Source organism: Hyperolius riggenbachi, chromosome 4 (assembly GCF_040937935.1).
Source record: "Hyperolius riggenbachi isolate aHypRig1 chromosome 4, aHypRig1.pri, whole genome shotgun sequence".
In the NCBI taxonomy this organism is placed as follows: Eukaryota; Metazoa; Chordata; class Amphibia; order Anura; family Hyperoliidae; genus Hyperolius; species Hyperolius riggenbachi.
Window position 1 is genome coordinate 104,088,435 of NC_090649.1, and position 14,601 is coordinate 104,103,035.

The 14,601-nt window shown below is 42.0% G+C and overlaps 1 protein-coding gene across 1 annotated transcript in view; it reads right to left on the bottom strand.

Moving 5' to 3' along the window:
- TPO (thyroid peroxidase) overlaps positions 1 to 14,601 on the bottom strand; it is a 176,580-nt gene that overhangs the window by 72,027 nt on the left and 89,952 nt on the right. The window contains exon 7 of the mRNA XM_068233268.1: positions 1,792 to 1,962. Within this exon, the coding sequence (XP_068089369.1) occupies positions 1,792 to 1,962 (171 nt within the window). The remainder of the gene's footprint in view (positions 1 to 1,791; positions 1,963 to 14,601) is intronic.

Below are 14,601 nucleotides of genomic sequence, written 5' to 3' on the forward strand. Positions count from 1 at the left end.
AAAATGTGTGGCTTCTGTGAATAAGACACTAGCACCTCTTGGATATCATCATTATAGAGTTAAGGTTTAAAGACCTAGGTCAGGCTTGTGCGTTTTTTGTAACCTTTTGGCAGCCACATTAGGAAAACTATATGTGTGCTACAGGGCCACATTTTTTTAACTACAACCAGTGTGCCTTCTCCAGTGGATTGGTGCAGGAAACCCTTTCATATCTACCAGTTCTGGACTCTTACTAGAGTGGCTCTCATCCCCCAAGTGGTGCTACAATGCTGACATCCCCTTCTGGGTCCCATTCACATGATATGACGTGATTGGGACACAGAGGATGATGTCAGTTTTACAGCACTGGATTATAAATAAGGAGAAACAACATAGACTTGGAGCACCTCTAATACAGGTGCTCCAAGTTTATGGTATTTTTCCTAACGTACATTGTTATATTGACCTGAAGAAGCGGGAAATACCCCGTAAAATGAGACGTCATTTATGTCTGATAAATATCTTCTATAATCCATCCCTCATATGAGGTAAGACAACTTATTGGTTCAGGCAGCATACAAAAGCTATATATTACCAATATTTTTCTATAGAGATTCAGTAGTAGAATATTTCTAAAGTTAGCAATATTGTACTACTGAATCTCAATAGAAAAATATTGGTCAGAATCTTGCTATTCCCACTATTCCCCCTGCGCCCAACTTTACCATCCGGCTTTTGATGCCTAACCCTAACCCTCTTCTCCTGTGTCACCTTAACCTAACCCTGCCTAAACCCAACACCCCCCTCCGAGTCACGATTTTCAGCAGTGAGAGTAAATTTGAGTCAGGGAGGTGCCAGGTCTTGCCACAGTAGCGTGCCCACTATTTTATTGAGCACTACCCTGCACCCAAACTTCCTTGCATTGGCGTAAATCGCAGCTTTTATAATGGGAGCACCCTTTCTTTCAAGCAACCCTTTTTTTCTGTTCCGCCCTATGACCATTTTTTCCTGTTCCACCCTGGGGCACCTCCTACCACCCATTGTAAAACATATTTACACAATGTGGCAGTTGCCAAAAGAGTGTAACATGAAAGGCCAAAGCATTAACTCCGGTTTAATTTGATTTCACATAAATTCTTTTGTTTGTGTAAAATTTCCTATAATTGCCAACACACAGGCAGTGCACACACACGTACACACACACAGACACACAGACACACAGACACACACACACACACACACACACACATGTACACACACACACACACACACACACACACACACACACACACACACACACACACACACACACAGACACACACACACACACACACGTACACACACACAGACACACAGACACACACACACACACACATGTACACACACACACACACACACACACACACTTTACCTATCCATCCTCTCTGGTTTCAGATGTTTAAATTTTTTTTCTTATTTTATTACAAAAGAAAGGTATAGTTGAAGTCTGAACCACAGATCCCTTTCTAAATCTATTTCTGAAACCTGAATTGTTTGTCCTTTACTACAGGGATGTTCTTCTGTGTACACTAAACAAACAAAACACAGAAGACGATGTCAGTCTTGACATTAATAATAAACCATCTAAAAATGCTCTGGGAACGACAGGAAAAAGTTAAGAGACTGTTTCCTGACGGATTGAAGAATATATACGGAACTCACATAACTCTTGGCAGCTTTCACAAAACAACAAAACTTCTGACAACTACAAAAGTGTTTTTTTTTCTTTTCTTTTTGGAAAGTAATATTTCCTGGATAAAATAGAAAAGTAACCTGGTAAGCCATGGTCACGGCCCCGCTGCAGATCAAGAGATGCCAGATCCATTGAACCATTAATATTCAGCACCAGCAGCTTTTCCGTTAACTCTTCATTCATAAGCTCCTCCTGGGTCTGTAGCTTTGCAGACTGTTTTAGAAGACCTCTCATCAAGGGATCCAGACCACCTAGAACATGAAAAAGGGCAGAATTAAGGTCATTAATACATAACTGAGTAAGCCAGGCCCATGGAATCCCAAATCCCATATTAAAGGGGAACTTCAGCCTAAACAAACATACTGTCATTAAGTTACATTAGTTATGTTAATTAGAATAGATGGGTAATATAATTTTTTACCCACCCTGTTTTAAAAGAACAGGAAAATGTTTGTGATTTATGGGGGCTGCCATCTTTGTCATGGGGGCAGCCATCTTTTTGGATGAAAGGAGGTGACAAGGAGCAGGAGACACAGTTCCAACTGTCCTGTATCCCGATCACTCCTCCCAGCTGCACACGCTAGGCTTCAAATGTCAAATTCAAAATGTAGAAAAAAAAATTTGCACTAAAACAGCAGAACGAGAGCAACAACATCAGAAATCCCATCATGCTTTGCACAGCATCAGTGGAAAAAAGCCCGGGCAGTTTTCTTCTGTGCAGCTAAAAATGAGACTTGGATAATAGAAACAAAATCCTGATGCTGTGAAACTGTTAAAGAAACACCAAGCCTTTTCAGTGCTGCTGAGTCGATTTTTAGTCCGGAGGTTCACTTTAACTGCATTCTGTACCTGTACATAGAAATGGTCAAAAATATTTTTTTTCCTCCAAATCCATCAAAGTCACTGGACATGAGAAATTATTCAAGAACTTTCTTATTTGCATTAAAATGTATCAGTTGCAAAAATTCCATTATATTTTCATGAAAAGTTTGAGCCAGGCAAAAATACAAATTTTATTGCTAACAGCAGGCTAAATACACATCAGAATATAATGCCAACGTACAGTTTGTCTGCATAACTGTCTGATTACAAATATCCAATTCAGATGTGCATATTGTACCATCATGATACCTCATATCAAGATTTGATTCTTTTAATTCTTCTGTTTTATTGCCCTGAAGTTGTGCATATATATATATATATATATATATATATATATATATATATATATATATATATATATATATATATATATATATATATATATATATATATATATATATATATACTGTATATATGTATGTGTATGTATATATATATATATACATATATATATATATATATACATATATGCAGTGGGATGCGAAAGTTTGGGCAACCTTGTTAATCGTCATGATTTTCCTGTATAAATCGTTGGTTGTTACGATAAAAAAAGTCAGTTAAATATGTCATATAAGAGACACACACAGTGACATTTGAGAATGAAATGACGTTTGTTGGATTTACAGAAACGACACAATAATTGTTTAAATAAAATTAGGCAGGTGCATGAATTTGGGCACTGTTGTAATTTTATTGATTCCAAAACCTTTAGAACGAATTATTGGAACTCAAATTACCTTGGTGAGCTCAGTGACCCCTGACCTACATACACAGGTGAATCCAATTTACGAGAAAGAGTATTTAACCACTTGAGGACCTAGGGCTTTCTACCCCTTAAGGACCGGCCACTTTTTTTCCATTCAGACCACTGCAGCTTTCACGGTTTATTGCTCGCTCATACAACCTACCACGTAAATGAATTTTGGCTCCTTTTCTTGTCACTAATAAAGCTTTCTTTTAGTGCTATTTGATTGCTCCTGCGATTTTTACTTTTTATTATATTCAGCAAAAAAGACATGAATTTTGGCAAAAAAAATGATTTTTTTAACTTTCTGTGCTGACATTTTTCAAATAAAGTAAAATTTCTGTATACATGCAGCGCGAAAAATGTGGACAAACATGTTTTTGATTAAAAAAAAACCATTCAGTGTATATTTATTGGTTTGGGTAAAAGTTATAGCGTTTACAAACTATGGTGCAAAAAGTGCATTTTCCCATTTTCAAGCATCTCTGACTTTTCTGACCCCCTGTCATGTTTCATGAGGGGCTAGAATTCCAGGATAGTATAAATCCCCCCCAAATGACCCCATTTTGGAAAGAAGACATCCCAAAGTATTCACTGAGAGGCATAGTGAGTTCATAGAAGATATTATTTTTTGTCACAAGTAAGCGGAAAATGACACTTTGTGAGAAAAAAAAAAAAAAAAAAAAGTTTCCATTTCTTCTAACTTGCGACAAAAAAAAATGAAATCTGCCACGGACTCACCATGCCCCTCTCTGAATACCTTGAAGGGTCTACTTTCCAAAATGGGTCATTTGTGGGGTGTGTTTACTGTCCTGACATTTTGGGGGGTGCTAAATTGTAAGCACCCCTGTAAAGCCTAAAGGTGCTCATTGGACTTTGGACCCCTTAGCGCAGTTAGGCTGCAAAAAAGTGCCACACATGTGGTATTGCCGTACTCAGGAGAAGTAGTATAATGTGTTTTGGGGTGTATTTTTACACATACCCATGCTGGGTGGGAGAAATATCTCTGTAAATGACAATTTGTTAATTTTTTTTACACACAATTGTCCATTTACAGAGATCTTTCTCCCACTCAGCATGGGTATGTGTAAAAATACACCACAAAACACATTATACTACTTCTCCTGAGTACGGCGATACCATATGTGTGGCACTTTTTTGCACCCTAACTGCGCTAAAGGGTCCAAAGTCCAATGAGTACCTTTAGGATTTCACAGGTCATTTTCAGAAATTTCGTTTCAAGACTACTCCTCACGGTTTAGGGCCCCTAAAATGCCAGGGCAGTATAGGAACCCCACAAATGACCCTATTTTAGAAAGAAGACACCCCAAGGTATTCCGTTAGGAGTATGGTGAGTTCATAGAAGATTTTATTTTTTGTCAAAAGTTAGCGGAAAATGACACTTTGTGAAAAAACACAATTAAAATCAATTTCCGCTAACTTGTGACAAAAAATAAAATCTTCTATGAACTCGCCATACTACTAACGGAATACCTTGGGGTGTCTTCTTTCTAAAATGGGGTCATTTGTGGGGTTCCTATACTGCCCTGGCATTTTAGGGGCCCTAAACCGTGAGGAGTAGTCTTGAAACGAAATTTCTCAAAATGACCTGTAAAATCCTAAAGGTACTCATTGGACTTTGGGCCCTTTAGCGCAGTTAGGGTGCAAAAAAGTGCCACACATGTGGTATCGCCATACTCGGGAGAAGTAGTACAATGTGTTTTGGGGTGTATTTTTACACATACCCATGCTGGGTGGGAGAAATACCTCTGTAAATGGACAATTGTGTGTAAAAAAATCAAAAGATTGTCATTTACAGAGGTATTTCTCCCACCCAGCATGGGTATGTGTAAAAATACACCCCAAAACACATTATACTACTTCTCCCGAGTACGGCGATACCACATGTGTGGCACTTTTTTGCACCCTAACTGCACTAAGGGGCCCAAAGTCCAATGAGTACCTTTAGGATTTCACAGGTCATTTTTGTTTCAAGACTACTCCTCGCGGTTTAGGGCCCCTAAAATGCCAGGGCAGTATAGGAACCCCACTAATGACCCCATTTTAGAAAGAAGACACCCCAAGGTATTCCGTTAGGAGTATGGTGAGTTCATAGAAGTTTTTATTTTTTTGTCACAAGTTAGCGGAAATTGATTTTAATAGTTTTTTTTCACAAAGTGTCTTTTTCCGCTAACTTGTGACAAAAAATAAAATCTTCTATGAACTCACCATACTCCGTACAGAATACCTTGGGGTGTCTTCTTTCTAGAATGGGGTCATTTGTGGGGTTCCTATACTGCCCTGGCATTTTAGGGGCCCTAAACCGTGAGGAGTAGTCTTGAAACCAAATGTCGCAAAATGACCTGTGAAATCCTAAAGGTACTCATTGGACTTTGGGCCCCTTAGCGTACTTAGGGTGTAAAAAAGTGCCACACATGTGGTACCGCCGTACTCAGGAGAAGTAGTATAATGCGTTTTGGGGTGTATTTTTACACATACCCATGCTAAGTGGGAGAAATATCTCTGTAAATGACAATTGTTTGATTTTTTTACACACAATTGTCCATTTACATAGAAATTTCTCCCACCCAGCATGGGTATGTGTAAAAATACACCCCAAAACACATTATACTACTTTTCCTGAGTACGGCGGTACCACATGTGTGACACTTTTTTGCAGCCTAGGTGCGCTAAGGGGCCCAACGTCCTATTCACAGGTCATTTTGAGGCATTTGTTTTCTAGACTACTCCTCGCGGTTTAGGGCCCCTAAAATGCCAGGGCAGTATAGGAACCCCACAAGTGACCCCATTTTAGAAAGAAGACACCCCAAGGTATTCTGTTAGGAGTATGGTGAGTTCATAGAAGATTTTATTTTTTGTCAAAAGTTAGCGGAAAGTGACACTTTGTGGAAAAAAACCAATAAAAATCAATTTCCGCTAACTTTTGACAAAAAATAAAATCTTCTATGAACTCGTCATACACCTAACAGAATACCTTGGGGTGTCTTTTTTTCTAAAATGGGGTCACTTGTGGGGTTCCTATACCGCCCTGGCATTTTACGGGCCCAAAACCGTGAGTAGTCTGGAAACCAAATGTCTCAAAATGACTGTTCAGGGGTATAAGCATCTGCAAATTTTGATGACAGGTGGTCTATGAGGGGGCGAATTTTGTGGAACCGGTCATAAGCAGGGTGGCCTTTTAGATGACAGGTTGTATTGGGCCTGATCTGATGGATAGGAGTGCTAGGGGGGTGACAGGAGGTGATTGATGGGTGTCTCAGGGGGTGGTTAGAGGGGAAAATAGATGCAATCAATGCACTGGGGAGGTGATCGGAAGGGGGTCTGAGGGGGATCTGAGGGTTTGGCCGAGTGATCAGGAGCCCACACGGGGCAAATTAGGGCCTGATCTGATGGGTAGGTGTGCTAGGGGGTGACAGGAGGTGATTGATGGGTGTCTCAAGGTGTGATTAGAGGGGGGAATAGATGCAAGCAATGCACTGGCGAGGTGATCAGGGCTGGGGTCTGAGGGCATTCTGAGGGTGTGGGCGGGTGATTGAGTGCCCTAGGGGCAGATAGGGGTCTAATCTGATAGGTAGCAGTGACAGGGGGTGATTGATGGGTAATTAGTGGGTGTTTAGGGTAGAGAACAGATGTAAACACTGCACTTGGGAGGTGATCGGACGTCGGATCTGCGAGCGATCTATTGGTGTGGGTGGGTGATCAGATTGCCCGCAAGGGGCAGGTTAGGGGCTGATTGATGGGTGGCAGTGACAGCGGGTGATTGATGGGTGGCAGTGACAGGGGGTGATTGATGGGTGGCAGTGACAGGGGGTGATTGATGGGTGATTGATAGGTGATTGACAGGTAATCAGTGGGTTATTACAGGGGAGAACAGATGTAAATATTGCACTGGCGAATTGATAAGGGGGGGTCTGAGGGTAATATGAGCGAGTAGGCGGGTGATTGGGTGCCCGCAAGGGGCAGATTAGGGTCTGATCTGATGGGTAACAGTGACAGGTGGTGATAGGGGGTGATTTATGGGTGATTGATGGGTAATTAGTGGGTGTTTAGAGGAGAGTAAACGCTGCGCTTGGGTGGTGATCTGATGTCGCATCTGCGGGCGATCTATTGGTGTGGGTGGGTAATCAGATTGCCCGCAAGGGGCAGGTTAGGGGCTGATTGTTGGGTGGCAGTGACAGGGGGTGACAGGGGGTGATTGATGGGTGATAGGTGATTGGCAGGTGATTGACAGGTGATCAGTGGGTTATTACAGGGAAGGATAGATGTAAATAATGCCCTGGCGAATTGATAAGGGGGGGTCTGAGGGTAATCTGAGCGTGTAGGCGGGTGATTGGGTGCCCGCAAGGGGCAGATTAGGGTCTGATCTGATAGGTAACAGTGATAGGGGGTGATTGATGATGGGTAATTAGTGGGTGTTTAGAGAAGATAACAGATGTAAACAATACATTTGGGAGGTAATCTGACGGCGGGTTTGCGGGCGATCTAATGGTGTGGGTGGGTGATCAGATTGCCCGCAAGGGGCAGGTTAGGGGCTGATTGATGGGTGGCAGTGACAGGGGGTGACAGGGGGTGATTGATGGGTGATAGGTGATTGGCAGGTGATTGACAGGTGATCAGTGGGTTATTACAGGGAAGAACAGATGTAATGAATGCACTGGTGAATTGATAAGGGGGGGTCTGAGGGCAATCTGAGCGTGTGGGCGGGTGATTGGGTGCCCGCAAGGGGCAGATTAGGGTCTGATCTGATAGGTAAAAGTGACAGGTGGTGATAGGGGGTGATTGATGGGTGATTGATGGGTAATTAGTGTGTGTTTAGAGGAGAGAATAGATGTAAACAATGGATTTGGGAGGTGATCTGATGTCGGATCTGCGGGCGATCTATTGGTGTGGGGGGGTGATCAGATTGCCCGCAAGGGGCAGGTTAGGGGCTGATTGATGGGTGGCAGTGACAGGGGGTGATTGATGGGTGATTGACGGGTGATTGACGGGTGATTGACAGGTGATTGACAGGTGATTGACAGGTGATCAGGGGGGATAGATGCATACAGTACATTGGGGGGGGGGGTGGTCTGGGGGGGGTCTGGGGAGAATCTGGGGGGTTGGGGGGTGATCAGGAGGGAGCAGGGGGCAGGGGGGGGTATTAAAAAAAAATAGCATTGACAGATAGTGACAGGGAGTGATTGATGGGTGATTAGGGGGGTGATTGGGTGCAAACAGGGGTCTGGGGGGTGGGCAGGGGGGGGGTCTGATGGGTGCTGTGGGCGATCTGGGGCGGGGGGGGGAGAAAATCAGTGTGCTTGGTGCAGACTAGGGTGGCTGCAGCCTGCCCTGGTGGTCCCTCAGACACTGGGACCACCAGGGCAGGAGGCAGCCTGTATAATACACTTTGTAAACATTACAAAGTGTATTATACACTTTGTATGCGGCGATCGTCGGGTTAACATCCCGCCGGCGCTTCCGTATGGCCGGCGGGATGTTGCGGCGAGTGAGCGGCGACAGGCGGAGGCGGAGGATCGCGTCACGGATGACGCGATCGCTCCGCCCATGCCCAAACAAGGACCGCCGCATTTTGTCAATACGGCGGTCCTTGCGGCGTCTGCTTCCCGGCCGCCATTTGTCTATACGGCGGTCGGGAAGTAGTTAAGGGGGTCGATTGTAAGTTTCCCTGCTCTTTTAATTTTCTCTGAAGAGTAGCAACATTGTGGTCTCAAAACAACTTTCAAATGACCTGAAGACAAATATTGTTCACCATCATGGTTTAGGGGAAGGACACAGAAAGCTGTCTCAGAGATTTCAACTGTCTTTTTCCACAGTTAGGAACATATCGAGGAAATGGAAAACCACAAGCTCAGTTCAAGTTAAGGCTCAAAGTGGCAGACAAAGAAAAATTTTGGATAGACAGAAGCGACAAATGGCAAAAACAGTCAGAGTCAACCCACAGACCAACACCAAAGACTTACAACATCATCTTGCTGCAGATGGAGTCACTGTGCACCATTCAACCATTTGGCGCACTTTACACAAGGAGATGCTGTATGCAGAGGAAGCCTTTTCTCCGCCCACAGCACAAACAGAGCCACTTGAGGTATGCTAAAGCACATTTGGACAAGCCAGCTTCATTTTGGAATAAGGTGCTGTGGACTGATGAAACTAAAATTTGAGTTATTTAGGCATAACAAGGGGCATTATGCATGGAGGAAAAAGAACACAGCATTCCAAGAAAAAACACCTGCTACTTACAGTAAAATATGGTGGTGGTTCCATCATGCTGTGGGGCTGTATGGCCAGTGCAGGGACTGGGAATCTTGTCAAAGTTGAGGGACGCATGGATTCCACTCAGTATCAGCAGATTCTGGAGACCAATGTCCAGGAATCAGTGACAAAGCTGAAGCTGTGCTGGGGCTGGATCTTTCAACAAGACAACACTGCTCAAAATTCTGCTCTGAAAACACTGCTCAAAATTCACTAAGGCATTCATGCAGAGGAACAAGTACAACGTTCTGGAATGGCCATCTCAGTGCCCAGACCTGAATATAATTGAAAATCTGTGACGTGAGTTAAAAGAGAGCTGTCCATGCTCGGAAGCCATCAAACTTGAATGAACAACAGATGTTTTGTAAAGAGGAATGGTCCAAAATACCTTCAACCAGAATCCAGACTCTCATTGGAACCTACAGGAAGCAATTAAAGGCTGTAATTTCTGCAAAAGGAGGATCTACTAAATATTGCCTAATTTTGTTTAAAGGGGAACTGAAGAGAGAGGTATATGGAGGCTGTCATGTTTATTTCCTTTTAGACAATACCAGTTGCCTGGCAGCCCTGCTGATCCTCTGCCTCTAATACTATTAGCCATAGCCCCTGAACAAGCATGCAGCAGATCAGGTGTTTCAGTGGTTCAGACTTATAAGTCTGATCTGACAAGACTAGCTGCATGCTTGTTTCTGGTTTTAATTAGATACTACTGCAGAGAAATAGACCAGCAGGGCTGCCAGGCAACTGGTATTGATTAAAAGGAAATAAACATGACAGCCTCCATATACCTCTCTCTTCAGTTCCCCTTTAAACAATTATTGCTCACTTTCTGTAAATCCAATATGTGTCTCCTATATGATATATTTAACTGACATTTTTTTATCGTAACAACCAATGATTTATACAGGAAAATCATGACGATTAACAAGGTTGCCCAAACTTTCCAACTGTATATATACAGAGTCTCATTTATCCAGCATCGGCAGGGATCGGTTGATGCGCGATAAGTGAGCTATCTGGTCGCTTGAGACTCAATGTTAAAAATGGGCTTAATAGCGAATACAGTCCTATAGCCCACTCTATAGCCATACTATGAGCTCTTTATTAAAGGTTAAAATACAGTAATTGTGTGTTTAAATAGTTTTTATTGGGTTTTTTTAAAAAAAAGAAAATAAACAATACAGCCAAATTGTATACATTTGTCTTTAAAAATGTCACATTGGTAACCATAACATAGCTTTTATAACGGCCATTAAGAACAGTTTTCCAGATCAAACAGTATTCATAGTGATAGTAACATTTGTTTATATGTCATACTTGTAGTAATAATCAAATTGGTGTACTTAAAGAGACACTGAAGTGAAAAAAAAATATATGATATAATGAATTGGTTGTGGACTATGAATAATTACTAGAAGATTAGCAGCAAAGAAAATATTCTCATATTTTTTTATTTTCAGGTATATAGTGTTTTTTCTAACATTGCATTATTCTCTAATATGTGCAGATTACACAACCCTCAGCATTTAAAATGATTCTTTCAGAGCAGTCTGTGAACTAATGACATCTCCTCTGGCAGAGAAAAAGCAAATAGTTAACTAACAGTTGAGATAATAAAAGTCAGAAAACAGCCCTCTCCATGACTTTGAAAGTCGTAGAGCTTAATGGCTTTTTTGTATATAGATAACAACCGAAGTTTCTTAACTCTTCCTGTACTGGAAACAATTAGACTGATGTATCTGATCTTAATGTTTTATTTCTTAGCTGTACTACACATACAAATCATAATATCACAATTTTTTTTTTCGCTTCAGTGTCTCTTTAACGCATAAGTATTTACGCAACATATTGTTGCTAATCCTGTTATTAGATATATGTTTCAAAGTAAAAAGAATTTTATGATACTTCCCTAGATAAATGATTAATTGACTACGTTGTTTTGAGATTAGTTATAATTCAAATGGAGCAGATCTCCCTAAGAGTTTGGGGACCAAAACCACCCTGCTGAACTCTCAGGGGTCGCGTCCATCTCAATAAGTAAAACCATAGTCAATCATCTACCGTATATACTCGCATACAAGCCGACTTTTTGACCCCCAAAAAGGGGGCCAAAAGTTGGGGGGTCGGCTTGTATGCGAGTCTTGGGTGGTCTTGGGTGGTGGTGGTGGTGATCCGCGGCGCCCCCCGCCCGCCCGCCCGCTCCCTCCCTCCACGGCCGCCGCTGCTATTACCTGTTCAGCCGGCGGCCGCTTCCTCTACTCTCCGGGTGCCTCTCGCTCTGCTCTCCATGTCTCCATCACCGTATTCGTGTATCACAGCAGCGCGCCCGGCGCTGCTGCTGTGATACACGACTACGGTGATGGAGACATGGAGATCAGAGCGAGAGGCACCCGGAGAGTAGAGGAAGCGGCCGCCGGCTGAACAGGTAATAGCAGCGGCGGCCGCGGAGGGGGCGAGGGGGCGGGGGGATCGCTATACTGGGCTGTATACTGGCTATACTGAGTACTATGCTAGCTAAACTAGGGCACTTTACTAGCTATACTGAGCACTATACTGAGCACTATACTAGCTATACTGAGCACTATACTAGCTATACTGAGCACTATACTAGCTAAACTGGGGCACTATACTAGCTAAACTGGGGCACTATACTAGCTAAACTGGGGCACTTTACTAGCAATACTGAGCACTATACTAGCTATACTGAGCACTGTACTAGCTAAACTGGGGCACTATACTAGCTATACTGAGCACTATACTAGCTATACTGAGCACTATACTAGCTAAACTGGGGCACTATACTAGCTATACTGAGCACTATACTAGCTATACTGAGCACTATACTAGCTAAACTGGGGCACTATACTAGCTATACTGAGCACTATACTAGCGATACTGGGCACTATACTAGCGATACTGGGATCTATACTGGCTATACTGAGCACTATACTGGCTATACTGAGCACTATACTAGCTATACTGGGCACTATACTAGCTATACTGGGGCACTACCTACGCATACTGGGCACTTTACTAGCTATACTGGGACACACTAGGGGAATAAGGCAGCCAGCATTTCCTACCCCCGGCTTATATGGGGGTCAATCATTTTCCCCTGGTTTTTCAGGTAAAAGTTGGGGGGTCGGCTTATATGCGGGTCGGCTTATATGCGAGTATATATGGTATGTGGTTCCAGTTAACATTAAGTTGAGTAGTTTCATTGCCTTATGTCTTATACTGCATATTATTTAAGCTTATTTATTTACTCCTTCTGCATATTTTGTACCCTAATATAGATTAACTTTTGTAATAAAGAAAAAATATAACTGAACAGTAATAAAAGGGGGTAGGAGAAGGAAGGGAATACCTTACAGGGGTCTTATAGCCGAGTATCAATTGGTTTATACATAGTTGAGATGGTAGGTTATTGGCACTTTGTGTGCATCATGCAATAGTTCAGGATAAGGAAACTCAATGAAAGGAGTTTGATGTTGTCCAGAATTGTCATAGTGATATTGATATTAGATCAAAGTTTCAAAGAAATCAATAGTCAAATAGTTTGGAGTTAGGACATAATAATAACCATTGATCAGATCTCCAGAGGAATGTATCCAATGAACCATATCTCAGAGCCCAGGACTTTTCAGCACTTCATTGGATTTCAGCAATTTTGATAATTTCCTCAATGTTTGGTATACTATGAGATTTCCAATTATCAGCAATTGACAGCCTGGTAGCAATTATAAGGTGACTAATGAGGAACCTTTCCTTTGGAGGTAAGTCACATACTTTTATATGAAGAAGACCCATATGAGGTGGAATACGGGATAGATTCATAGCGAGTTTCTTTAGTAGGAGCTCTATTGCTTCCCATAGTGGTCTAATTTTTGGGCAATGCCAAAATATGTGGAAAATACAGTAGTTGAAAGTATATTAACCTTGTGGGAGCCATGGAACCACAGTAGAGCCCACAAGCAGCAAAAGAAGTTGGCCTTCACCACTGTGAATACTGCTGTCGATTTGTTCTAGTTGGTTGAGACTGCTGGATAGTTCAGTTTCAGAGAACCACTACTCTACTATATATATTTACAGTATATCATGAGACATCAATCTGAGTTATAAATTCCAACCACACAGATCTTTTGAAACTATATAATTTATAGACATAACAATTGTTTCTTATCTGCAGGACAGGGGTGATTGTAACACTCTGTATTCCCTGCAGGTGTAATAATTTCAGATAAAATATATAACCAATTGTCCTGTTATATCATCCTGTGTGTAACTTAAGCAAGTTTTCTCAATCGGATAGTCATGTGTGGCAGCATAAGAATTGCCAGTATGGCTCTACAGCAACCTGTCACATTTCTTAGTACTGATGCATGAAGTAATAAGTGAAAGAAAGGTCAGACATCCCATCTCCTTTCTGCTAAACATGATTACTGTAGCTGCAGTAGCTGTGACAAACAACTACAAGCAATGAGGGCATATGAGGAAATTGTACGTGATTCCACACAACTGTTTGTCAGCACCTATAGACCATATTTATTGGATATGTTAAATCAAAATGGCATGGCCAATAAAATACTAAAACTAACTGAAGCAGCTAATCTCTTAAACTACACATCTGTTCACGAACCAGAAACAGAACAGACTGTATAAAGATTAAATTGGAATGACATATAAATCCCAAACACACTGTGCCATTATGTCATCTATCCATCCATCCATGCATCATCCATTTAGCCATCCACCCACTTTATTAAAAGCACAAAAGCACAGTTGGACATGGTGCATGCATCATGGCCTCAAAATTAGATCTCCTTGCCCATTCTCACAACTGACCACACAATGTAGCCATTCCTGCATGCATAGTTGCCTGAGCATGTAGAGTTTGTTCATACACACACAAGTCCTTGTCTTGTGTCATTACTTACTAGGCAGCTCTAGACTGCACTGTTGTGTGAATAACAAACTCTGGTGTGACTCT